Source organism: Electrophorus electricus, chromosome 15 (genome assembly GCF_041902795.1).
Source record: "Electrophorus electricus isolate QZ-2024a chromosome 15, ASM4190279v1, whole genome shotgun sequence".
Taxonomy (NCBI): domain Eukaryota; kingdom Metazoa; phylum Chordata; class Actinopteri; order Gymnotiformes; family Gymnotidae; genus Electrophorus; species Electrophorus electricus.
The window spans coordinates 17,069,880-17,097,873 of record NC_137511.1 but is presented as its reverse complement, the minus strand read 5'-3'; the positions used below and the strand labels follow the sequence as shown (position 1 = coordinate 17,097,873).

General features: G+C 40.5%; 1 protein-coding gene across 5 annotated transcripts; it reads right to left on the bottom strand.

Annotated features, from left to right (window-relative positions):
- Positions 1-10: 10 nt before the first annotated feature.
- On the bottom strand, positions 11-27,961 carry arhgap27 (Rho GTPase activating protein 27). Of its 5 annotated transcripts, XM_081697328.1 has the most exons (20): positions 27,696-27,958; positions 24,942-25,872; positions 15,733-15,783; positions 14,263-14,733; positions 13,562-13,795; positions 13,290-13,370; positions 11,459-11,566; positions 8,749-8,820; positions 8,499-8,576; positions 6,357-6,424; positions 6,135-6,222; positions 5,948-6,049; positions 5,766-5,864; positions 5,463-5,574; positions 5,157-5,282; positions 4,976-5,074; positions 4,797-4,874; positions 4,504-4,632; positions 1,637-1,742; positions 11-1,416 (listed from the first exon to the last, which is right to left on the bottom strand). In XM_081697328.1, exons 2-20 carry the CDS (start codon positions 25,815-25,817, stop codon positions 1,242-1,244), a joined length of 3,153 nt encoding a protein of 1,050 aa, XP_081553454.1. In that variant the 5' UTR covers positions 25,818-25,872; positions 27,696-27,958; the 3' UTR covers positions 11-1,241. The 5 variants fall into 5 exon arrangements, with proteins under 5 accessions (XP_081553454.1, XP_081553457.1, XP_081553455.1 ...); XM_081697331.1 differs by lacking the exon at positions 13,290-13,370 and having other exon boundaries at positions 27,696-27,961; XM_081697329.1 differs by lacking the exon at positions 15,733-15,783 and having other exon boundaries at positions 27,696-27,957.
- Positions 27,962-27,994: the final 33 nt, after the last annotated feature.

The window sequence follows — 27,994 nt, the reverse complement described above, 5'->3', positions numbered from 1 at the left end:
TTCAACAGTGCAAGTTGTGAAACAGTTACTTTATTAAAAGCTTGTTTGTTCTGGGTAATTTACAGCATAAATATGCCTTCTGTATGTACACCAAGAAACCACTTAAAATTAAGCATAGGAATGCGCCTTATTTTCATAAAATATTAATGCTTTACAATTCTTTACATCTACGTTCTTTATTTCTTTAAGGATTAATCTTTGTCTATGTACAAATACATTTTCCAGAGACAGGTATTTATCCTTGCACTAACAAATCTAAAAGTATTCTTTGAAGACCCTGTACAAGTAAACTATTGCTGTCCATTTACAGTTTTAAGTTGAAGTATATCTTAAATCGTACTTCTATGTTGCAGATGATGGTATTAAATGACGAGACAACATACAAAATATAACATCAAAAAATTGCCCAAAACATTTCTGTATCTAAATGCAAAAGTTGTGATCTATACTCTAATCTCTAAAATGTCATTTGTGAATAGAAAATTAGGTTCTGCCTCAAACTACTGCTTGCATGAGGGTTTCTGGGTTTGACTATGTCAGCCATGGAGAAGGGTCTTCTCTATCTCAAGCAGCACTGTAAATGCAACATGGCTGTAACAACAAACAGCACACAGAAGTATAATTAATTAGTTAGACCTTAGGGATTTGAGACAGACTTGTAAACAAGTAAGCACAACTGATGGGGCCTGAAAAGAACAGTCAGGGAAAAACTGCTCGAGTTGTTCCCTGACTGAAGCCAAAATGTCAACTACACTTTTCAATTGGATTTTAAATTGAATCCTTCCTCTATATTAATTTAAAATCTTCTTCTAATGTGTAATTTTAAGATCTATATTTTGTCTTTTTCAAACTAACTCATGTTGTTTTTCTATACTGTATACCATTCAAGGTACTGGCAGCAAGTGTTCCCATTCTGTTAAACTGAGATCATCTTTGTTGGTATTTAAAGAATACTTGACCCAAAAATTCTAACATAGCTAAATGATAACAGGAAACAAATGTAAAGGGGAAGATGTTAGCAATATACCATCCACATAGTGCTGAGCCTCACCCACTTAGCAATATTAGAATTTTAGATTAAATATTCCTGTTTCGTGGAGGAAATTAAAAGATCAGCAGAAATAGGATAAATGCTACCTGAAGAACATTTTACAATTGCTTCTCGATTTTCCACTCAAAACATTTGACGTAATCCTTAACTGTTTGACCTATGACAGACATTGTCTCTGATTCATAGGTGTTCACATGTGGAAGATGGTCTCGAACTCATTTAGGATGAACTCAATGATCTGGTTCTGGAAAACCATGTACATGGTTAGGTTTGCCGACTCCACTTCTGGCTTGAGCAATGTTGGGCCAAAAACAATGGCCACATTCTGCACAGTCATCCTGTTTTCCTCACCATGTTCAATGACTCTGAGGGTGAAGACGGACAGACAGAAAGACACTCAGTCAGAAAAACTGCCTCCTGAATATAATCCCAAAATATCAAGTTGGCTAAATTCACCAGACTCTTGACTTTCATTAGAATACAACAAATAATCACACATCCTGAATCAGAACTCTTATTCTGAAAATGTTCATAACTATGGTCTCTGGGCATTTCTCTGTAATAGAGGAAAAAGGAGACACATACTTCCTTAAATGGCTGAACAGCGCCTCCATGGTGTCATGATTGGGCACCGGTAAAGACTTCACCAGATCACTCATATAGGATACTCTGCTGTTGTAGTCTGGAATTTCTATTGCAAATCACACGCAAAGAAATCTGCCTTAGATGAACTTTAAAATGTGCCAAGTTCTGATTTCCCCTATAATTAAAAATGGAATCAAGGCAAGGCAGGTTTATAGCCCTTTTCATATACATTGGCAATTAAAAGTGCTTCACATAAAAGTTAAATAACAGACTATTTCATCCCAAAATCTATTAGCTCAGAAAGGAGATTGCATAAACAAATAAAACAATTAAATTATCAAACTGAAAATGATTGAAACATAAATTACAAAACAGGTGTCAAAATGAAAGATCTAAATAAACTGAGAACTAACAGAAATGTTAAAAGATTAAGTGCTAAAAGAATTCAAACTTAATATGTAAAGTTTCTAGTTAAAATATGAAAAAGACAAATTAAATCAAGAATGAATAGAAATAAAAGTGCATTGTAATGCTGAAAATTAAAAGTTAAAAGTAAGAAGCTAGAAGAGCTCATAGAATAGTGCTTATAATATAATAGTATCTTCTGTCAAAGCTCTTCTAATATTCTGTCAACTGGTTCCATCTAAAAACAGAATAGTAGCTAAATGCTGATTCTCTGTACTCTGTGCAGAACTGATTAGTTCCTAGTGAGCTGAGAATTCTGCTCAGCTTATAAAACAGCAGCATATCAGATAAATACACTAAGTGAATTATAGAAAAGTAATAATAACACCACCACCTTCAGGTCAACTCTAACATCCTGGTAGCCAGTGGAAGGATTTAACAATGGTGGTGATGTGTTCCCTTCTTTTGCTCCTAGTGAGACCTCTGAAATCTACATTTTGAATCATATGAACCTTTTCTTGGGAGTCCAGTTAGGAGACCGTTACAGTAATCAATTCAGCTAGAACTAAAAGCATGAATGAGTTTCTCTAGGTCTAGTTTAGTCAGGAAATCTCTATTCTTTCCGATGTTCTTAAGTTGATAAAATGCTGATTTAGTAACTATTGATATGACAGCTAAAACTGAGATCAGAGTCCATTACCATCCCAAGGTTACGAGCTAGATCAGATCTGTTGATCTGAGGGCTTTCGACTGATTAGTTCCTAGTGAGCTGAGAATTCTGCCATTGCTGTTCCCAAATGAAATATCTTTCTTTTATCTTTATTAAACTGCAAAAAGTTTTGGTCCATGCAGTTAGTGATGAGCTCAAGTGAGTCGAGGGGCACTATTTGTTTGACCTGTTTCTTCTGAATAGCAATGGTAAGGTAACCCAGCCTTGTCGGATTTGGCCAAGAGGAAGCATGTATAAATTAAATAAGAGCAGCCCACGATTTGAATCCTGAGGGACATCACAGGTCATCATAACATTCTCGGAAACATTATTTTCTGTGACAAAGTAATTCCTGTCTTGTAGGTGTGACATGGCAGCTAGAGGGTGCAGTTTGACAGGTGGGTGAATTAAAACAAAGAAACAAAAAAGTATTTTAGGAATGCAGAACCATTTAGACAATCTTGGGGATGATAGAGAGAGGTTTTAAATCTCAGCATAGGCTAATGTGAAGTGCTGGTGGATGGTACCTGTGGCAATAAATAGTTAAACAAAATGAGCAGATGAGAGTGACCAGGGAAATGATTGAGGAGTGTGATTGGTGGGAGTATGCATGTCTTCCTGGTTGGGTATCGACCAGAACGTGACAGCAGGTATGACCTCAGACAATTCTGAGAGTCCAACCCAAGTCTTTCTATAAGAATTTTATGGTCAATGGTATCAAGAGCAACACTGAGCTCAAGCAGTTTTACAACTGATAATTTTCCACAGTCTGTATTTAAACAAACGTCATTAATTACCATAATTAGAGCAGTCTCAGTACTGTGAGTAGGCTGAAATCCTGAATGATTTTTGAAATTTAAGGATAGAAAGCCAATAAGCTGCATGAAGATTATTTTCTCAATTAGATTGGAACTGAATCTGTAATTATGTAAGACTTTTTCTTTTTCAGGCAAGGATTCACAACTGCAGTTAGGAAAGACATACATGGGGCATTTAGTATCTGAAGACATAACTGGGGCATTTACTACCTGAAACACGTCACTGCTGTTGAGTCAAACAGCTTTAAAAGACTTAGCCCCATTTCCCAAAATCATAGTATTAAGATCATCTTAAATGACAGAGTGTTCACTTTCTCTAGCACCATAAGTGATCTTTGTTTTACAATGCTTTTAGGAAACCCAGCCCTGGTTGGTAATTTGTCGAAACTGCAAGTGGATGATTTGTGGTAACTCACTGTATAAATTAAAATGTAATTATTAATAACACTAACTGGGACATTTTAACCATATCTTTACATTACATCTTTACAGAGGATACAAGCACATTTGTATATATGAACATACTAATGGCTTGTCTGATTATTGTGGACTTTAGAGATAAAAAGCACACAAATTCATTACACTGCTTAGTTGACAGTAATTCAGGAGCCACATTATTTACATTATTTATATATATATATATATATATATATATATATATATATATATATATATATATGTGTGTGTGTGTGTGTGTATATATATGTGTGTGTGTGTGTGTGTGTGTGTGTAGATTTGTTAGTTTAACAAACACGGCATATTGTTTGATACTGGAGAAAAAGGATTGTCTAGCTTTGCAGACTATTGTAGTATAATAATGTAACTTTTCCAAGATTTCTTTGTGGATGAGAAGCTGTGTGGATGAGTTGGTTGTGTGCTCCCAGGATTATTCCTACATTCTCTCTATGGGAATGAAAGAAAAAGTTCATGCTCACTGATGCCCTGCACGAAGCTGTTAAAGTGGCTGTAGGGGAAGAGGGGCTCCTGCAGTTCCCGGAAGAAGAGCTTCAGCGCCCCAGTGATCACATGGATGTCCCAGTGGCCCTCCTCCAGATTCAGATCCTCTGCATATAAGACATGATACACTGAGATCTGAAGACAGTTCAGTGTAGGCTGACAAAAGAAGCAGTCCACTAATCTTAGGTGAAAAGACAAAAACACCAGATTATTTGAAATATGTTTAAACAGTGCAGAATATAATATTAATTTTGAGAAACAACAAGAGTACCATGATCAGCCTTGAAACGCAGTTTCTGAATAATGGCCAAGTTCCCACTCACTCTGTAGATTCCATCAACCCCCAAACCTGTCAGATAACATCGAAAAACATTAGGCTAAAACACTCTCACTGCACCATACAAACAACACAATATTTTAGCTAATTTTTGATCCAACACTTAGTAGCACCTCTTCTCTCTACTGTCCAGATGCACTTCTCAACAAAGGTAGGCACTGTTCGTTTCTCTTGGGCACAGAGAGTTTGCAGGTGACAGCCGAACACATTTTCTGTGTCAAATGGGAAAATCAAATGTGATGAGCTAAACATCCTAAACCCAAGATGATGTGAGAAGAAGGGCCTTCCTCTCACCTCTGATGTAGCCCTTGTCTTTGACTGACTGTAGCGTGGGCCTCTTGAGGAGAAACTTGCGGAGCTTGCTGCGAACCTTTTTTGGGTCTGCCTCGGTTGTGGAGTTGGAAGAAAAATGTCGCCCAGCTGATGGTCAAGCAAAGAGAAGTCATGTTGCCTCGCCAGGCCACGTCATGTTAAAACATTTTCCTTTGAAATATAATGCTCAATGTCAAAAGGGGCTTGATACACGTACTGAAAAGGAGTGGAGTATTTTAGCTTTAGTGTTTTGAGCCTAATTAAGGACACATTCTTCACCCCAGTTACCATTGCTCATTCTTTGCTTGTCTATGAAGACACCTGATCGGTCCTCCTTGTCTATGCTGGAAGACTTCTCACTGATCTCCTCTTCATCCTCAGAGTGGTGGTGCTCCATGTCCTGTGAGAGAGAGTGAGAGACAGAAAGAGAGAGTGAGAGAGAGAGAAAGACAGACAGAGAAATACAAGAGAGAGAGTTTCTTCAAAGCATTTGTATACTCTATGAATATCATTTTGCATCATATGTTAAAACTCTATCAACTGAATAATAATATTCCAGACACAAGTGTCCGACAGCAACGGGAGACTTACCAGCAGGCGAATAGTATCTATGATGACTTTGTGCCAGTCATTGATGATGGTATCAGTGTCATACTGAATCAAGAACTCTGCACCAGCCCGACTCTTCAGCTAAACCCAAAAGTGAATATTTTTCACTTTACACTGTAATATTTACTAGTTGAACTTTGTGAATAACTTCTTTACCAGTCTACCTCGAGCACATTTTTCTTGCTGGACTTTTCCTTGGCAGCCCATCCAATAGTTGCTCCTCTTAAATCCACAGTGTACTCAGGGACAATCTGATTGGTCCTGCTCTGTTGGGACAGAAGGTCACTGGTCTGAACGAATGAACAGATGAGATGGCAGTGGGCATTGGTCTTTCATGACAGTGGCACTCACCGATGCTCCACCTGGGGCGGACTTTGGGTCTTTGTGGAACGTCAGAATCCCTCCATGGAGAACTGTCCAAGAATGACCCCAGTTCTTTCTGAGGGAAGAAACACTGTTTTTAAACCAAACTCCTGCCAGCCCCTCAACTCTACATCCCTATTGCATTTACATCCCTATTGCAACCATTTTTTTTCCCAACAATGTTAATTTACTGTAAGCAGTTTTCCTTACCTTACTTTTTTCCCATTTTCAGATATCTTGGTCTTGTTAAGGATTCCAGCTTTCTCCAAATTTGACACCTGAAGAAAATGATTAGTAATGTGTCAGCTTGTGTTATAATCTCAGTTCTTTGGGAGTTTGGAAAGAGGACAGGTAGCAGGGAGGGTGTGATGCACCTTCAGGGAAGAGGAACAATAAACCAGCACAAATGTCTTATGACCACATTCACCCTCATAAATGCATGTTTGTGAAAACTGAAAGCAGATAATCAAGGTTATCTTGTTTCTTGCCTGTGTATTTCAGATATGTTTAAGTACCAATAGATATTCCCATTTTTAGGTGTGACAGTAAACAGATAATTGTAGATAATGGGAGAGCAGAACTCATGTTAGTTGCATTTTCACTGTCTAGCCACCAGGAGGCAGTGTCTTATTTCATAGCGATATAGGCAGGGCTGCTGAGACATCAACTATCCTGGAGAGTTAGCCAGTCGACAGTTTAAGTACTCTATTCATTGCACAACAAGACTGATGGAAGAGCATTGGTGTTTGTGTATGCATGTGAGAGAGAGAGACAGAGAGAAAGAGCAAGCGAGGGAGCGAGAGAGAGAGAGAAGGGCTGAAAGTTTAGTAAGTAACGTGATCATGAGAACTTATTTGAAAAAGAACATGTAGTTCATTGTGTCTTCTCTGACTAAAAGGAGCAAATTTCCTAGCTGACAATGAGTGGAAACAAAGGACTATTCCAGCACTTTTCATCCTAATCTTTACCTACAGTGTCTGTAGCATGTGATATGTCTTCAAGGCAATGTTGAAAACTGCTGGACTATTCCTTTAACGTGCAGAAATACAAGCATACCCCCTTAACTTTTGCAGTTATAAGTAGCCTAATATAGGGCCACTCAACATGTCCTTTGTTTATCGGCACTGTAATATTGACCAGGGCCCTCTTTTATCACAAAAGCTCATATGATTCATTTTAAATCTGTAAAAATTTGATGTGCTCATTTCTATTAACTATAAAATGTTCTTCAGATGTAAACAATAACAAATTAATCAAATTAATAAGAATAACTCAGCATAATTGTTCATAAATAGTTTAGTTTTCTTTTCCTAACTTCTGATTGTTATTGCAGCAAAGTTAAGGAGACAGGCACCATTAATAAAGCATTGCACATTCCTAATGACTACTTGTAATTACAATGACTCCAATTACTCCATATATAATTGTTAAATGAAAACATTTCAGTTGTTAATCTGACTAAAATAGTAGGTATTTTTTGCAAATCACACATTTTAGTATAAATTGTTCAAATACTTTGACACCAATTTTGTCAGTTGTCAGTGTATCATGCTGCAAGTGACAGCATGATAGATGTATGTAGCAATATATTCACAATGTGTCACCCTAGAAGAAACCAGTATACCAATAAAATAATTTTAAAAACAATGCAGCATCCATTCAGTCTCTATATACAACACCAGAGGCCCAGCATAAAACAAAATATAGCCATACGACTGACCCGGAGTCCATTCTGAAGTGAAAGTTTGTAAAAAATGAAATTTACACAATTTTTCACTTACTAGAAATGTAGATGATCAGGAAATATATATTTTTTAATAGATGCTTCTTTTTTCAGCTTTCCATGAGCCTAATTTAGCTAGTAAGTATTGGAATTCAGTGCACAAAAATATATTTTCAGTGAATAATTCAGTTCATTTCATTCAAATAGTATTTGTACCAATAGACATCTGTCTCAAAACAGCTTTACAAGAATCCAGGTCTACATCTAGACCTGGATAAATACATGCCCAAATCTTCACACACTTGCTTTAAACTGTATGCGCTTTTAAGTAATTTCATGCAGGCTAGCTGATGTGTTTTATGGTTACAATATTTTGAAAATATTTTGGTGTACTGAATTCCATTACTCATTAGTTTAATTAGACTCATAGTTCTAATGGACAACTAATAAAGAAAACCTCAGTAACTAAACGTGTTTTTGTACACATTTAAGTGGAAAATTAATAATAAGTGGAATAAGTGGAAAATTGTGTATATTTATGGTTTTTTAAATTTTTTAATGAACTATCCATTCAATCCCCTCCACCATATTTCTTTGTCCATTAGATGTACATTAAGGCGAAAACGCACTTTCTGTTGCTGAGATTCTGAGTTCTGATCTGAAAGGTTCTTGTCAGACTCAGTTCCATCAGGCTTCAACAAAGAAACCTAATAATCAATCAGAGAAGAGCATCAGTAATGTAGGTGTTTCTAGGTATTACTGCTTGCCTGTAATTGTTTGGGTCTTTGTGGAAGCATTAAGAATATACAACCCATTATGGAATCTCCTGTCACTAGCATCATATCAATTTTTTATGTAGATTTGAAACAGGTAGCTTACATTATGCAGCATTTCTGGAGAGCTGGATATGTCACTATCAGAAGCATTCCTGCGATGACTTAGGGAAAATTTCTGTAAAGGGAAAAGGCCTTTTTTAATTTCACAAAATCGTACATGCTGAGTACATGCATTTCAAGCCAGCATGAGGAAAGGTACATAAGGTACAAGATGGAATTCTGATATAGAAGTCCAAATACCCCAGTTTTCAGTAGTGTAAACCTGCATTAACTATGCACTGGCTTCACTATCTACTTCAGTTATTTAATATGAATTACATTGAAATCAGGCCATTTCAGACTATCATCAGTTAGTTTTCTGAACACAGATTTGGTTTCGAATGGCACTAGCAATCAACAATCAATAAACAGTACGATTTAGAATGTCCTTAATAAAGTTTCAGTAAACATCCTTTTAATGATGCATATTTATTGTTTATTTTGAGTACATATACAGTTGTGGCCAAAAGTTGAGAGACTGACACAAATTTCGGTTTTCTCGAATATTACTGCCTCAGTTTTTAATATCCTTTTGTGAGATGTTTATATGGTATAGTGAAGTACAATTATAAGCATATCTTTTAACATTTCTTTTAACATATTTTAACTCTTCTTTTAACTGCAAGTCTTTAACTTTTTTTTGTTCCAGTTTAAGCTTAAAAATCTAAACTGGATGTTATGATGTTGACCCTTCTTTTTTAAGACTTCTGCAATTCGCCTTTACATGCTAGATAATCAGCTTCTGGGAAAAATCTTGACTGACAGTAACCCATTCTTGCTTAATCAGTGCTCACAGTTTCTGTGTTTTTGTTTGTCCACCCTCCTTTTGAGGACTGACCACAGGTTCTCAATGGGATTGAGATCTGGGGAGTTTCATGGCCATGGACCCAAAACTTCAATGTTTTGTTTACCGAACCACTTGGTTATCACTTTTGCTTTGTGACATGGTGCGCCGTACACGCTGGGAAAAGGCATTATTCATCACCAAATTGCTCCTAGATCATTGGGAGAAGTTGCTCTTGGATGATGTTTTGATATCATTCCTTATTTATGGAAGTGTTCTTAGGCAAAATTTTGAGCAAACCCACTCCCTTGGATGAGAAGCAACCCCACACATGAATGGTCTCAGGATGCCTCACTGTTGGCATGACACAGGATTCATGGTAGTGCTCACCTTTTCTTCTCTGGTCAATCATTTGTTCAAATGTCCCAAACAGTCTGAAGGGGGCTTCATCAGAGAAAATAACATCACCCCAGTCTCTGCAGTCGAATCCCTATACATCCTGCAGAATGTCAGTCTGTCTTTGATGTTTTTCTTGAAGAGAAGTGGCTTCTTTGTTGCCCTTCTTGACACCAAGCCATCTTCCAAAAGCCTTCGCCTCATTGTGCATGCAGATGAACTCACACCTGCCTTCTGCCAGTCCTGAGCAAGCTCTGCACTGATGGTGAGCTGATCCCGTAGCTGCCTCCTCTTTACGAGATGGTCCTGGCACTTGTTTGACTTTCATAGGCGCCCTGAAGACTTCTTCACTGCAACTGAACCTCTCTCCTTGAAGTTCTTGATGATTTCATAAATGGTTTAATGAAATCAGATGCCTTGTCCTCTAACACTTTCTCCTTAGCTAACGAGAAGATCAGTGAAATGAAGTTAGCAGGCCATTTTGTGTAATTAATTGCAGTTCATCTGATCACTCTTCACAATCTAGAGTTAATGCAAATTGCCACTACAAAAACTGAAGCAGCAAAATTTGTGAAAATCAAAATTTGTGTTAGTCTCAAAACATTTAGCCACAACTGTAGACTATTTTGCAAATGGGTTACACTGTGCAGCCAAGCAGAGCACATTTGCTTGATTAATAACAACAGTTGGCTAATGTAGGCTAAAAGTAGGCTCACCTTCAACATCGTCACAAACACCCCACATTACAAGCCAGCAAGATAATCTGTTTAACTACTACTGTTATTCTATTAGCCACTAGATAATCATTCATGGATGCAATGCCCCAATATAACTACTTACTTACTTTATGTAATTAATGGGAGAACTGTGATCATTATTCAATAAGGTGTTTATTGCTGCCTTCGCTGCTAACCACTTTGTGTAACCAATATGCAAACATGGGTTTCAACACACAAAAAAAAGCCAGTCTGTCAAAGGAGTCAGTTTTGTTTTTTGTTTTTTTCTGATACCTTTCTGATCACTATACACAATGACCACAATTACCTGTAAGCAAGTATTTATGGGTAGCTTTTCAGAACAACTACTTTACTCAATAACGTTGTCAGGGTAACCAGTAAATGCATTTTGGAAGTACATGTCTACATGTTTGTGCTTGTTCACTCCCTCAACTGTGCAGTTGAGATGAGCTTTAAATAGAACAGAGTCATCACAGGATGAGCCTCAGGTGTGTGGTCCAGTATGATGCGACCGCATTAGACCATCCACCATAGGCAGAGAGACATGATCAGAGGGGAGAGTGTGTTGCCTCTGTTCACCATTCTCTGTGAAAGCTGACATAAAAGCAAAAGTGGAACTATCAAATCAAATCACTTTGGCTTGATTTGGCTTGAAAGCCGGCGTAAAGCAAAAGTGGAACTATAAATAAGGCGTTGTTGTCCATCACCGATGCATGGCTTTTCCAGAACTGGAACAACAGCTCAGGCGAACGCGAGTTCATATGTGTGCCTACGTACACGTGCATGTTTGTGCACACCTCATCCTGAGATCCCGTACTGTTTCTCCAGGTCCTCAACACTCCAAGCCCATCCCGCTCCAGTGGTCTTCGGTCGGCCCCATGATACTGTCCCATGTCTGCAGTAAGCTGGAGAAAGGAAAAGCTCAGTGTGAATCCAATCCTTCTCCATCGGCACAGTCTTCATCATCAAAGACAAGGTGCCTCATGCAAGAACATTTTCCTATTCTTATCCTAGGTGTCTCATACTTTTGTTGTAAATTGAGGACACAACGCTGTGCCACAGCAGATTCAGCACACTCTCCTAAGTTCACCAAATTGTCATAAATTAGCTTAATCATTAGCTCTATTCATAAAAGTGAGCATTTTCATGACAATTGTGAATAAGCATGTCTGATAGACCAAAAATGTCTTATTTGTCCAAGCATCCCACACAGTTTGTCTGGAAATGTCATTCATAAAAATGCTATCTAAAGGAAAAAAGAGAAACATTCTAGATATGGAAACACATCACTATATAATCAATGGTGGAATTAAGAGTTTATGAAGGCAAGGAATGGGAAACTAAAGTTTTTTGAGTTGTTCACACTGGCATTTAAGATCTATACCATCACATACAAAACAAAGTTTGATATGAAACTTGGGAAAAAGAATTGTCTCTAAGCAGAGAGGTACATGATTAAATAGAAGTAGGTCAAGGGGAAGAAACATGAGAGAGTACATGTCATGAGACTGTACCATGAGACTGTACTATACTGCTGTTGAAACAGAAGATGTTCTTCCAGATAGCGAATGTCCATACTGACATTACAATTTGTTAAATGACAAATAAATTGAATAAACTGAAGGCTACTTTGTCACTGTATATAAGGTTGATCATCAGTGTGGATATGTGTAACATCACAGTATTTCTAGAGTATTCTAGAGTAATATGCTACTAGTGCCAAACAGAACAATTGCCACATGACTGCATCAACTTTTATATTCAAACACAGATTTCTATGGGCTAATGAAATAGCTAAAATCAACACAATGCAATTGTACATAGTTATTTTTCTTTGGGGGACAGCAGTATATATGATTTCAATTGCTTGGAAATTTTGTTAGTACTTAACAAAAAATTGTAAATATGAGAAATTTGGGACTTGGTCTTGCTTGTACACGCAATTTTTCATTGAATGTTTGAACAAGTAGTTATTGAATGGGGGTAATTAAAAAAAGTCAGTAACATTACTTTGTGGGCAATGTAAATGAAAACTAACATGATTTATAATATTTACATGGAGTTCAGTCCAGGTTCAGTTTCAAACATATGGAAACATACAAATGATATAAATTGTGTGATTGTTGGTGTTTGATTTGTTAACTAGATCATAATACAAAGTAACATTAATTACACTTTACACTTTAATTACACTTTAGGGTGTTAAGAGCCTACAAAAGGTCAGTGGTTTGAAGAAAAAAAAAACAACAATCAGTTGTCATGACATAAAATAATCCAGCTAAAACAGGGCCAGATTGGAAACACCCACCAATATGGGACACTCCTCCCATATTGACTGACTAATTTAGTACTTATTGTAGGGCATTGTTTATGTTGTTTAACAAACTCTAGCACTCTAGCAATTGTTTATAGCACATTGTTTAAGATAGACCTTATGTATTTTGCACTTCTAGGTATCAGCATTCATCCCTGTATTCTACAGTATTCTAGTTCATTGGTATGTTTAATTCTAACCTACTGTACTTGGATATATTCTATGAGTAAATGGCAAAGCACTATTGTAAGTCGCTCTGGATAAGAGCATCTGCTAAATGCCGTGTAAAAAGAAAAAAAAAAGGAGCTTCAAACCTCGGGTAAGTTCCACTGGGACTTGGAGCCATCTCTCAGGTAGTAGTATGTCTGTCCCCGCTCATCCAGTGATTTGATCCACTGTCCACACAAACATCTACTTTAAGCTATATCCAAATATGAGAACAGCCCAGCAGCCACACACAGCCCTATAGGTCACTAAAAGCAACGTGAATGCGGCAAAGGCACTTGAAAGACAAAGCTGGGCTCACCACTTAAAGCACATTAATGCCACAGGCCTGCGAGTGTCACAAAGATCAAGTGTGCATTACCTGCTCCTGAGTGTATTCGCTGGTGAAAACCCAGGCTCCGTCTGTGTCTACACTGAGGTGCCAGCCTGGCGGGGCGTTTCGATCCAAACACGCCCGCGGGATGAACGCCTTCTTCACGTGTGCCAGAGAGTACTCTGAGCTCAGGGAGAAAGATGAAGGCGAACCAGGGTCTTCCTGCCCCAGTGATGCTGAGAAGTCTTCTTCAGCAGGGTAGTCTTCCTCGGGGAGAGGGGGCTAATGACAGCACATGGGTGAATATCAAGTTTCAAATTCAAGTTACTACTATACTACTAAATCAATAGTAGCAATCACAGCACTGACACCATGACATCATGTGTTTTAGTTATTTGCAGAGTTCATATTACACGTTACAAAGTGCTGTTTTTTTATAGCATAAATGTGTGTTATTTTTAACTGACTAACTGAAATAAATCTCAAATCAGGAACTGCCCAAAGAGCTATAATAAAGTATAAGTACACATACAGCACTTTTTAGCACTTTTACAGTTTTGCAGCATCATTGTTCGAAAGCTTTCATTGCTGATACATCAAACACAAACCCTGTAGTTGTATCAAATCCTGACTGGTTCTTCAAGCCCTTATTTATTATCTCAGTTTGCCAGCTTGCATTTGATGTGAACACAGGCTGCAGTTAGTGTCTGTAATGCTTCGCTGCTGTGTCTTGTTCATGCTTCACATACCGGTTCACCATCACGGAGGCTGTTACATCGCCCCAGCTGTTCCTCCGGTGGATCCCAGGAGCTTTCCCCAGAGACAGGGTTGAAGAAATAGTGCCTGCCGGTGCTCTCGTCCAACAGCTGCTCCCAGCCAGATGCCAGGCAAAGGGGGGAGGGCCCCGCCGGCGAGCAGGCTGGTGACGGAGACGAGGGGAGCTCTTCTGTCACCGCAGACTCAGGCTCCATGGGCCGGCTGAGAGGAGGGTCCCACGTGCTGCGTCCAGTGGCGGGGTGATAATAGAATGGACGTCCGCTCTCCCGGTCAGTGTGCGCCTCCCATTCCACAGGGCCAAGGCACAGCACGTCAGGGGAGCAGGGAGGGTTTGGCGTGTCTGAGGCCCCCCAGGAGGAGGAGAGGCCTGAGGGGGTGGTGGAGACGCTGCGGTGGATCCTGGGAACGTTTACGTAAACCGCTGACAGGTCATCATCCTCAACCTGTGAGGGGGAAAAGCATGGGGTCAGTGGGAAGATAAAATAAAAGGGGCAGTGAACACAAAGACAGGAAGACTATAACTGCCATGAAAGCAAGGCACTCTCATACTGCACACTTTTGCTGTGGTCCATAAAATGAGGAATGAGTACTTTAATACTGTTTTGCGCATGCAACTTGATGGCACGCACAGCAAGCTCAAGCCAGATAATTACACACATGCATGAACACGCACGAGCACCCAGTGGAACATCTGTCAAAATAGCTGTGTAGGACACTGACTCTTAGACTAGACAGCAGCACCCACAGAACCATTTTTGCCCTGCTTTGAGGAACACGGAAGTTTCTTAATAGCCTGTAAATACGCTTGCTTAAAAAAACACTTCCTTTAGAGACAGGAAATAAAATGAGTGTGGGGTGTTAAGAAGACAGATGTCTCATACAGGCAAACCATACTGTCACCGTGTTTTCATTTATCCTATTTAGAAGGACAAAAATGTCTCGGATCTGAGTAGTGTGCTGACTACAGAGTGAAAGTAAGAAATAACTCATTGCCAGCTAGCACTGGAAGGAACTAAACTGGCTATATGGCCTTTGGCCATGAAAATACTCTGATCTTTCCAATATGGGTAAGGATTTCTTAGGGGGTCAGATACTGCCCAACAATTAAGGTAGACTAAAGGGTGAATATCTCTTTGAAAGACAACAGAAAACATACACTTTACTATGCATGGGACATATATATATTTAATACAACGTCCAGGGAATGCTGCCCAGGCTGGATGATATAGTAACACAAATTACTAAGCATTAGCTGAAATCTTAACACCCTTGGAGGTGAACATGACACCTCTGAAATAAGCAGAACTCAGTGCTGAAGATGAGACCAGCTCACACCTTAGGCCATAAGGGATAAGAATGAAGTGCACAACAGCGTGGCGATGAGGGCTATGCGTTGAGGAACTGAGGTCTGGCGGTTCAGAGACATGCAGTTCTGAGCTCACCTGTAACCTGAGGAGAGGCCTCTGAGAATGCACACCTCTTTTGACATATCTCTAAGGGAGACAGAGAGAGGGGGAAAGAATATGAAGAAAATAAGAAACAAGTGAGCCAGGTTAAAGCTCAGTCTGAGGTGGCGCTCTTGATGTTAAAATAGATTGCACACCCCCCTCCACCACCAAGTTCTTTCTATGTCCACTGTGTGGATTTCTATTTACTGGAACATATTCTATTACATGGTACCAACACCATATCAAGGTGCAAGGGCAACACCAGCATCTGAGAACAAGAAATAAAAGGAAAAGTTGCAAGAGCGTGTGACAAAAAAAAGAGAGCGAGAGAGAATTAGTGCTTAAGGGAATTATGAAATTCCCCAATGTGAATGTATGCCACCTTTTCCAGGATAAAATTAGATGAGCTCAATGCGTTGAGCCAACAGAGACAGCGGTATACCCTGCATATGTCACTTTACAAGTAGGCTAAGAGAAAGAGAAAGAAAGAACAAGAGAACTAGGGAGAGTGAGAGAAAGAGGAAGGGACAGAGAAAAAGAGACAGAGAAAGAGAGAAGTAGATATAAATGGGGGATTGATAGACAGATAGAGGCCCACTATACATTTTTGTACCAAGCAAACAGAATCCCTAAGGTCATTCATTATTAGCAGTCAACAACTCATCACACTGATCTACACGTATACTACAATGGTTTTGAATGAGGCAGACCAGATGTGGATGTTCCACATTCCATCACCGTAGAAGTTAGTCTGGGATATAACACCTATATAAGCAGCAGTGGCTAGGAGTGTGTTTTGGCAGAGATATTGACACATATTTGACCCAACATTCTGAAGAGAGCATAAATTTCATGAACACTTCCCCACACCACAAGGTGAAAGCACACACTTTGATATGTTATACAGAGGTGCTAGCCACACCAGGGAGTGTCTCAACAGGAAGAGAGAGTTGACTACCTAACAGCTGCCCAACAAGGGCCCTTCATAACATGGCACTGTTCCAGCTGCAAAACAGGACCCAGTGTCTTCCTAGCTAAAACGAGAATGCAATGTAATGTAAGAGTTTTGACTCGTGCACACAAGAGGTTCACTCACAACTTCCTGATTTCAAAAACCACACACACACACACACACACACACACACACACAAAGAGACTGCACCACAAATTTGCAGAATCAACCCAACACATCCACTAAGTTTTTCTCTCGTCACAGCGAGCTGTGTCTGAAGGGCTTCTGGTACATCATAATACCCATGCATTCCTATAGAACTCACATTGCGCTGCCAAAAATAACAGCACACCAGGCCGATCGTGCCTACCTGCGTGTCCAGAGAGACAGCCATGGCGGTTTTGGGACGGCAGTTCAGCCGCTCCTTGGAGTAATAATCCACCATGGTCCCGTCTCGAATGTCCCAAACTGTCATATAACCAGGCAGGTACAAGCCAGGAGGAGGTGGGGGGGGCGGGGCAGCTACCCTGTGACGGGCGCAGTTTCTTCAGCCCTGTCCATGCTCTCCCTATGCCGACATCAAACCCCGTGGGTGAACTACAGCGAGAGCATCCTCAGCATGGTGCATCTGCTTGCACTTACGGACGCAGAAAAAGAGAACTGGGTGCTGAGTACAAATGGGGGAGGGGAGAGAAACACACAAGTGAGCGCGAGAGTGAGAGTGAGAGAGTGAGAGAGAGAGAGAGAGAGAGAGACACAGCAAGCGTGAAGGTGGGGGCTGGCTTGAGAAGGAAGAGAAAGAGGGATGGGTGGCAATGTTGCACCAGAAGGTATGAATGAAACAAAAGCGGAAAACTGAAGGTAGGCTAAAGAGGCACAACTGGAAAACAAATTATTTGAACCGTCTGCATTTCACACTTTAAAGAAACTGATATTTGACAGAAAAGAGCTCGATGAGAAATCTTCCACAATAGGCGAACTCCAGTGCGAACTCCCTCTCAGGGAAGGTTTTTGTGTTTTAGAAAGACATTTCTGTTGCATGCTCACAGAGACAAGTGTGTGTAAAACTCAACAAGGCTTTTCATCCCTCTGAAGTAAACAAGTACTTTCGTGGGTCTGCCTCAACATTCAGTTCATTTCCTCATGTTGTTGATTTCATCATCTCACACTGCATCTGTGCACTCATGAATCTTTATTCATAAGCAAAGATCTATTTATATTTCCAGTCTCGTAACATGATTGGCAAAAATAGCTTCACACAGTGCAGTTTGAAAGAGAAGTATGACCTTTAGGGTAAGGTGTAGGGTAAGGTACACAGTACATGCTAAGATTTTGAGAAATGTATGAGCATATTTAAAATGTAAACAAATCGCTGTGTTAAAGATATTACAAGGAATTTCTGTTCATCTAAATTAAGCAGCACTAAAACTGCTGCAGCCAAATAATTACACTTAGCATTTTTACATTTAGCATGACATTTTTAACAGTTCCCACAAACAGCAGCCCAGCAGTCCATATGGTTTCCAAAGCTTGGATACTCTAATGGGATTGATCATAGGTAGTCGTTAATAAAAGATGTGTTACATGAACATTTCGGTTCCGAGTAGTTATATTAAAAGAAGCAGTTACTCTGCCTTGCATGCACAATACTCGAGCAGTCCGAGTTCTGCGGTTCTGTGACTGCTGGGTATTTGACAGGAAACGGTGTATTCCTGTTCCATCATGAGCTGCAAGGGTGAATGTTTATGTGTGTTTATGTGTAAATTTGTATGTATGTGCTTGTGGGATTTTAGACAGCGCATGCATGGGCATGTCTTACGAAACAACCAAGTCCTACTTGGTTTCGCCCCTTGGATGAACAGAGACAAGGAGGATAACCCAGCTCCTCAGATGGGCCCAGCATGAAGCTCGGGTGGTAATTTCACCAGGCAGGCTGGTCCCAAATCTGTTCTTAGGTTCTTACTCAAGCTTCCAATTCCTATTGACTCTATTTTCTGAGTGGTCTCCTGATTTGTTCGTACATAAAGGCTCAACAGTGTTGCTAAACCTGCTCCATGTACACATAATTTGGTGCCCTGCCTGAAACTTTGCTTTTTTTAAATATATATTTTAGTGAGTTAGTGGTTGACTGTTTTGAGCTATTGTCGCCCCAGTGCACACAGCTGTGTAACAAAGGAGGGGTGGCAAAACGGAAACGTCTGTTTGCGTGTCACATGGGTTCCGTTCTTTCTCACACCTTGTGGTCGGCGGCCGGGCACAACAACGGCCGTCCGTACTTCCTGGAACAATCTGGGAAGGGGGGGTGGGGAGACTTCCTGATGCCCGAGTAGTTTGTTATTCAAATTATCAGCGACAGCCTAAAGCTGCAAGGCCTTAATCCAGCAAGAGTTGGGGGTTCTGATTCAGCACAACCGACTCTTTCACACCCTCAGGTAATAAATGTGCTTACTAAAGCTACAGGAGGACTTGGTCCCGTCTCATTCTGAAGCACGTCCAACTGTTAAGTACTTGACAGCTTTGTAAGCAACAAATAAAAATATCAACACCGAAATGTGGATCGATGTGGATTTTAAACAAACACACACAGACAGTCAAAACACATATGCCGAGTCACCTGTATCTGTTAACCTATACACATGAATGTGGCAAGTCATCTGTTAAAGGTTATGTTTTTATAAGTTTCTGTCAGCCCAAGTTCAGAGGCGTCTATGAATAAAGTAAGTCTAAATAAAGCATATTTTAAATATTTTTATGTAAACGGTTGTACAAAATGATAAAGAAACAACAATAACTGAGCAGACAAAAAAAAGGGATCATGGCCGATATATGGTTTTCCATTGGAAGGATATGACGATAGTGGCTCAACATTGTGATGTCTGTCAAACATAGATTATTTATATCCTGTTGTAAATGAGATGACGCGTCTTAAAATGGGCCACGTTTATTTGCTTTTACAGTCTGTGTTCAGGGACTGAAGAAGGCACCAGCTGTTCTAGCCGTCGCTCTGGGACCAGGCACCAGCCAGTGCTGGGCTGGGTGGCAATGTGGGGCTTCCACTCAGCTCTGTCTCCCCTTGACCACATGCAGATATGATGGAGAATTTATAGACGCCGGCAGTGGTTAAGGGGCTGATCATGGGGAAACCAGGAGGCAGAGGCCTGAAGCGCACCACACACACGCACTCTCAGTGTCTCTCTCATGCACAGAAGGGCTATTGATGGCAGCCTTCCTCCACCACTCACCCTACCCCCACCCGCTACCCCATTACATCATCAAGCATGGCCTGGAATCCTGGATTACTTTGCACACTGCTGAAAGTCCGGACCTACGCACTAGCACACAGCTGCTTAATATTGTGCATGGGTAACAGCACAAGCCCACAGACACTCACTCATACAATGCCTCAGCATGTCACAGAGGAACATAAAAGTTCGCATCAGGGAAATATCACTTAATCAATATTACAAAGATCAGAGCAGAACAGAAACAGTCAGCGGCAGATTAACATCCAGTCTCAGTGAACTTGTATTTACAGAAACAATGTGCTGTAGTGAAAGCAGAACCATGCTCTCAACTCTCGCTGACATCGCAGCTCGTCTATTCATAGGCTACTATAGACCTTCATTGGCTGTTGGATAGTCTGCTATTGACTCATGTTAGCTTTATACAGCATGAATGCTGTTGCCAACCCCAATAGCGCTGGGCTAATGGCTGGTACGAGGAGAGTCGTTCTTTTTTTAACATGTCTAGCTAAGACCACAACAAAGCGCTTGATGTATCATCATCTAGGTTTAAATCAATAGTCTTTGAAAAGCTCATGAGCCACTTATACCCTACACAGTGTGCTCAGTGGAATAAATCCAAAACAAAGAGTCTGATCACCACAGGAATTAGCGACTACGACATAGTGGTCAGACAATATCCCCCATGCATAGCCATTACCAGGCATTGGAATTCCATTAAATGGCTTATATTAGCCTGAAATAAATGCATGCTTTGCCACAAACACATCCAGTCTTACATGATACGTCTACAGATATGCAGATGGAATCATCTGACAGAAACAAGCCAGAGGATAAGTTAAACCAGAACTCATCAAAATTGAGACCAGCTGTGTTTTGGCTAACTGCCAGCTATTTGATACATTTTTAACAACAAAAATGACTTTCTGTACATGAATAAGCTAAAAACTGTCTAAGAAAACATACACTCACACAACACAGAAACACACAAACACGCAAGCAACCTCAAGGCAGCAGAGTTGTTTTTTTTTCCTTCACTGTGAAGCCACAGACATGTGGACAGGGGTCGTTCACTACCACAGAACCAGCACTTCAGAGCTTCTGACATATAGCACATGGTAGTTTTCAAGTGCCTACACATTTATGGCCTGATTGAGCTCTAGGATAAGAACTACTGTACACACGAGAGATATTTAGGGGCTGAACAATGCAGACAAAATCTGTGATTATATTACAATTATATTACCACATATTACACGATTCCTTGCAATATTATTAGTAGAATAGACCCTGTTACATGACTGGGGACTACCTGTGTTACTTTGACCAAATGTATTGCCATGTATTAGATCAAATTAAGCCCTTGATTCATCAATAGACAAATGCCCAGAGATAACTCATCATAAACATCAGAGGTTGCTCAGGATCCTCACAACACACAACAGAGTATTTGGTGGGAGAGCTTATTTTACACTGTGACATCAGTACTGCAAAGGCATGTAACAGTGGTTATGATTAGCAAATTATACAGTGTGAAGCCCTAGTGATGGGTGCTGCATCAAAGCAGAATGAATGACATGCTCTCACACACTCAAATTCATAGAAATCTACATGATCTGACTTGCATGACACATTGCAGATGGTTCATGTTAGGGCTAGGGCCATTTGAATACAGAAGCTTCCCCGTGTTTCGATGAAGATGCAGGTGAGCAGGTTGTACTGGCTTATAGAGACAAGCGGCAGCATTTCTCTGATTCACTGGATTTATATTGGGAGTTCAGGCTTTTGTTTATACATTAGATAGCCATGATCAATTACAACACAAACCAGGAACAAAGAAAACTTGAACTCAAGTCTGTAACTGTAGAAAGATTCCTGACTGTTTTGTAATCATGTTACACCTGTTATTGCCAAATGCATTACAGATGCAGTGCTTTTATTACAGCTACACCCTTGCCTCAAATACCTTTTTTTTAAGGTAAGATCATTGACAAAGTTTTTGTAAACAAATAACCAACTTTTTGAATGGAAATTCCAGTCACTGCTCTTATAAAAGTATATACTGCCCAATTACTGACTCTGGTAAAATGTCAACTCTAATATTAGATTAATAGATTTTAGTGACATTATAGATCACAAAATCTGACACTATAGATAATTCTATACATGTCAAATTAAGTAGGAATATCAGGAACAGTCCTTGAATGGGTCCTGGGAGTGAATATATGCATTCTGAGTGCATGGTAAAGTTTTCCGTCTTTAACATTCAACACATTAAAAGGTCAATAATAATTCACATTTTAAATGTTAGACCTAATTTCTGGCCCAAACAACTCTCAATATAACATACACATGCTACTAGCTAATAACGCAGAAGACAACTGCCCAGTGACAAACTTGGCCAGTGATCAGTCATGCTGTCAGGATCAGTAAAGCAGTCTGGTCCCGTTTCCACTCAGGTCCTCCAGAGCTGCATAAGCTGTAGCGCCATTGTGCCAACACACTGCATAATTATGGCTTATGATTCTATAACTAGTGAGCCATGACTGGCAGAATGTCTCTTCCTCCTCTTCTACTCCAGACATAAAAAAGAAATGCAGTGCCTTAAATATTTCCAAATAGTAGGAGTAGAGAAAACAGAAATGTGTTTTGAGGTCATCTTAAATGGAGAAAAAGGCCAAAATTATTATACTGTATATTTCTGGGAACTGTCTCAGTCTGCTCCTCCTTCTTTCACCCACACCCCCATATACTCATCCACTCCCATGGAAACACACCTATGATCAGGAAGTTCCCAGAAAAATACTTAATCGAGGAGTGCATGTCACATCCAGATGGGTATAAACTCATCTTCCAAAATATCCAACTCACACAATATGCACGAACACACGCCAGATCGTCTCTCACACATGGCAGTGGGGTCCACCAGCACAGCTGGACCGTGAGACTGCATTAGCATACTCTGACCTACATATTCGGCAGCGCTCCTAACCCATGCAGTGCCCGCTGAACCCCAGCCATGCCACTGTTGGAAGCCTGATCACTATGGAAACCAAAACTTCAGTGGCATACTTCCAGAGGCTCCTTAGCTTTTCAACAGAGCTAGAATGCAGAGTAGACCCCACACAGTAATGCTTTTTTAAAGACTCATGCTGCATTAATGACATATCTGTTTGCATTGGCAGTTGTTGCTATGGCATAAATTAAGTCAGGAAACATAACACATGGAACGAAACGAATGTTATGAAACGTACCATGTAGTGGCCTCTTTATATATCTCAGAATAAGGTTTCATACATATTAATTATTATTTAGGAATTATAGACAAAATCCACAAAGGGTGGAGAAAAGTGGAGACATTCACAACGTGTAACTCGATAAAATATGACTTTTCTTTTTACAACTGATATAAACTAAACACGACAATATTCTCACTAGAAAGAGAAAGCCAATTTTCAAAGTAGGTTAAAGCAGGCAAGCCTAAGTGCACATGACGTAACAAATAATACTGTGTGACCTGTTTCATTCCCGCAGGAAATCAATTCTTGATTCGAGAGGGAGAAATCCCTCGAGACGTTTAACTTCAAGGGCAACTAATTTTGCACGTGCTGATGAGAACATGTTATCAATTCCTAGCTAATGCGAAATGAACAAATGGAATCTTGGAGACCTTCCCATCTCCGCAATTCCAGGTTTCATCCTGGAATTTCCCAGGCGTTTCCCACCTCACCTGGATACCCACTACATCATCTACAAAGCGCAGTGACTGCAAAATAGCCTACCGTGCAACAAGTGTTTTCCTTACTCCAAGCAAGATATCTTCAAATGCTTTACCATATATTAAACCCACGAATGGATGAACTTACTGGACGCAGTCCAAACTGGTGGAAAAGTATTGATGCTCTTAGGAGTTTACCCGCACAAGGCACGCACTCTCTGGAAAACAGGTACGCGATTTGGGAACCAGTCCTTTGGGAGGGGTTGCGTGGTGAGCATTCTTAACTCTTCCGTCGCTGCCTCAACACGAGTACTAACTGTCCAATATTGGTTCGTCTTCCTCTACTAAATGCGTGTCTGTTTCCAGTCATTTTAATCCAAAAAGGTCATTGCGGAAGTCAGTAACAAATTGGATGCAGAATTACAATGTTCACATCTGCGCAAAAGATTCGTATATGTTCATAGAATCATGGTCGATTAATCGAAAACAATCGGCAAGCACAAAAAGGTTCTACAGAACGGTCAGAACGTCTCGTACTCGGTGGAAACCGATTCGGGCCTGTGAGTTGCTCCGTTTTAGTGTTCCTCGCAACAAAATCCAGACCAAAAAAGACAACTGCACCATTCACATGCAAATCGCTTGGTAGCGCATTGCAACAATTAAATATTTGTTGGCTGGGCATCTAAAGTTAACCGAAAATGCACCTATTGATCACTCGTTGTAGATGGTTTTTACAGGGCTTCTGTTACATTTATGTAAATTCATTACAGCGGACGATCAAGCTCAAGGCTGGATAGCCAGCTAACACAAAGCTAATAAATACCACATAATTTAATCAGACTGGCTTTATGCAAGAACGGATGAATTTATACATCTCTAAAATTATCGTTTTACCAATTTGATTCGGTTTTAGACATGTTATCTTTTTTAAATTAACGGGGTACTGGACATGCACAAACATAAAAATACAAATGCTACTTCTGACACTTTTGGTTCTGGAGTCTTTAGCTGAAAAATAGCACAGCCCGTCATATACCCATAGTTTATGGGTAAACCATGCGCAGTTTCCCTAGGCTGTGAGATTTCTTGTTATTTCAAGATAAGATACCTGCACCAAGGGGAACGCTCAACTAAACTTTCCACAGAACATGATTTGGTTGTACACAGCGCCTCACAGCGGCCATGTATGGATTATTTCTTATCCGGCATGTATAGCTGGATAAGGGTAGACTGAGGCTATTCATTTGGGCATTTGAATGTAATCATTATGGTAAACTGTGATTGTGTATACCTTCTCAGAGAGTGTAGCAGGCACAACAGGGGCAGCTCCATGACTCTGCTCCTGCTCCGAAGCTGGCATGGCTGGCGTAGCTGAAAGAGGTACTGGGGAAGCCGGCGTAGCCTCAGCCTCACTGTCTTTACTTCCCTCCACTCCAGATTCCTTAACCGTATCTGTAGACTCACTTACACTGTCTTCTTTGAGGTTCCACATTTTCAGATCCCAGCCGGGCCTAATAAGCATTTGAATATCAGAGTTTAGGTCTAATGAGGGACTTTTGGTCAGCGAGTTGACGCTGTGAGCCGAAGCAGGCTCTGTGGTGCTGGGGGAGCCGGTAGCAAAGGTGTCGGGTGGGGAGATGGTGAATGGCCTGTCCTCTTCAATTGGAGGAGGCAATGGGCTCCCACCTGCATCCACCTGCGCTACATCTTCACATGAGTCACGAGGCTCGGCACTAGCCTTCACCAGTTCTGGCTCAAGAAGCCCACATGTGTACAGGCCCTCTGGGCTCACGAACGTTGACATCCTGTGTCCGTCCTTCTCTGTGTCCTTCTTCACGCTGCACAGAATGCTGTGCGTCATGCCCAAAGCCTCCTGCGCGTCTAGTGGTACTGGTTCTGGAAGGTTCTTCCCACCCCACTCAGATGGAGGTGTGAGGAGACCAATGGGAGTAAAGGGCATGCAGTCACTATCGAGGGGCAACTCCATCACATACTCGGCTGGAATGAAGAAAGGCTCTGCTTCCTTCTCTTGGCGCACATGCCACCAGTGGTCATTGGTCTTCGCCACCAGGACATAGCGCTCATTGGGTTTAATGGACACCTGCTTGCCATCTTGAGTGGTGTACTCATACTGGAATTTCACCAATACCATCTGAGAGAGTGACATTTTTCAGAGCTCACGGAGTTCCCAGATCAAAGATAACAGTGGTACTTCATGTTAACTGTAGGTCAAAAACAGGGAGACAAACTCAGATTAAAAATATGTATATTCCACACTTTCACACTTTCTATGATGCTTTACATTAATTTGTGAAAATCATACTCTGGTTTTTAAATCAGACTAGTTTAGTGTGCTAAATGAACAGAAACTCATGATTTTTTCAGGACAATTGGTTTGAATACAGTGGGGGACGCAAGTATGGGGATTAAAAAGCAAATAGTTTGATCATGTACAATCTTAAAATCAATTAAATATTGGCAGGGCTGTTCTTGGATCAGCTTTTGCTGTCTTATGTCTAACCAAGTGCTGTAAGAGAGAACCTGATCCTAGGTCAGCCATCAGGTCCTTCTAGAGAAAAGGAATGCAGACAGACAAGGAGAATAGCAAGGCAGTTGCTGTACATCGCAGAGTCACAGCAGCGAAAAGAAGGGAGAGGCCAGCTATGTGATGCATGACGATACAACAATGGGTGTGAGCCGCGTATGAACACGAAGAGCTGGTTTTCCTGACATATTTTTCTGCAGTAGCCTGGAGCCTTGTACTAGCGCTAATGTGTACACGTCTGAAAAAAACAGACACAGAACGTAGCCATAAACCTCAAGCAGTGTGCATGTATTTTAGTTTTGCTGGTTTGAATATTCAAATTGGGGAATTATGGCCTCTTCAGTAAGTGACACTCAATAATCCTGAAAGATTAGGATGTTTTGTCAATCTTAATGGGTGATGCATAGTGAACACTGAGGTGCGTGTCAATGCAAAAGTCTCCCTCTCACAGCGCAGCCACAGCTACAGGAAGTTGATTTGCACATTTGCAAGGGAACTGCCATGTGAAAGCCCCATAAAGAAACAAAGACGTTGAAAGCAGGGGAAGTGCAGACGTATGCTACAAAACAGGAAAGACTTCAGCTGTCTTGGTGTAGCAACAGGCAGCGTGATGCATTGCGACCTCAGTTCTCCACATACGTGCCTTTCTGGCGGTGTGACTGAGTGATACATCTCCTACTGAAAAATCCCTGATTTCCTCAATTTCAGGACAAAACCACACACACCCAGTGGATTTAGTTGCATGAGGATGCTCAGGTTCATCAGGCACATCAATTTTGGTACCTCAAACTGGCATTCAAAGGGGGTTGCAATATAGAAGGAATGAGGTGGCGGTGTCTGTTAAGATAATTCACAACTTGGACTGATTCACCTCAAGCAAGTATTTAATGCACGTATTTAGAATCTGAATGCCACTCCTAGAGGTTCTGTTGTCTACCACAATTCAGAATGAGTGTGTTGTTCTGTCTTTTTGACATTTGGTGCTGACGTGGGGGACTTAAGGAATAATATATGGCCTCCCACAAGTAGCATAGATCAAGGGATCTTTAAAAGAATAAACTCAATGTCTGATGAAAATACTTAACAGTTGTGGTAACATTGACTAATCCAATAGAAACCTCACAGTGAGATGTGTTGTCTACTTTCTGACTTTCGTATTTGCTATGTAAATATTGGTTCCAGTATAGTATTTGGTGTCAACAATATCTGTTGTGATCATTTATAATCAGAACTAATTTGGTACAACCATACACTGTTCAATAATTTGGGCTCTTAGTATATCAAATTATTATTAAAAGCAGCATATTATTATTATTATTATTATTATTATTATTATTATACTACATCCAAGGTTACAAACGTTAGGTCAACACAGCTCTTCAAAAGCAATAACGACAACTACTCACTCAAGACAAGAAAGGACAAATGTATATACTATTCGCATACAACGACATATGAGTGTTTGGATTGATGCTTAAAATGCCATACGCGGTAACAGACCTTGGTCGAGCACACAGCTTCGCAGTGCAAACTTCTCCTTTCCCACGGCTTTAAATTCCCGCGCGGCCCCAGCAGGTGCTATCATCCCTTTCTCTTCAGTCTCCTTGCTTTAATTGCTCCTTGTATTCCCCTTCCCTTCCGCCTCCTTCTTCCAATTTTATTTCAGCAAGACAAGCTTGATCTGTAGTCTGGATGAATGCATGTCTGTGTCGGCAGATGACTTTGTGGGTGTGTTAGACTGGGCGGGTTAAAGTCACGAAGGGGTGTTTAAGAGATGCTAGACTTGTATGTGCACAGTG

Coding starts and splice junctions, on each gene's coding strand:
- arhgap27 (XM_081697328.1), bottom strand. CDS start 25,817: ATGTCACTCTCTCAGATGGTATTGGTGAAATTCCAGTATGAGTACACC. Junction 11,567..13,289: donor CCCAGTGGAACTTACCCGAG/GTTTGAAGCTCC, acceptor TCCTTTCTCCAG/CTTACTGCAGACATGGGACA. Junction 8,821..11,458: donor GTACGGGATCTCAGGATGAG/GTGTGCACAAAC, acceptor TTCCCTTTACAG/AAATTTTCCCTAAGTCATCG.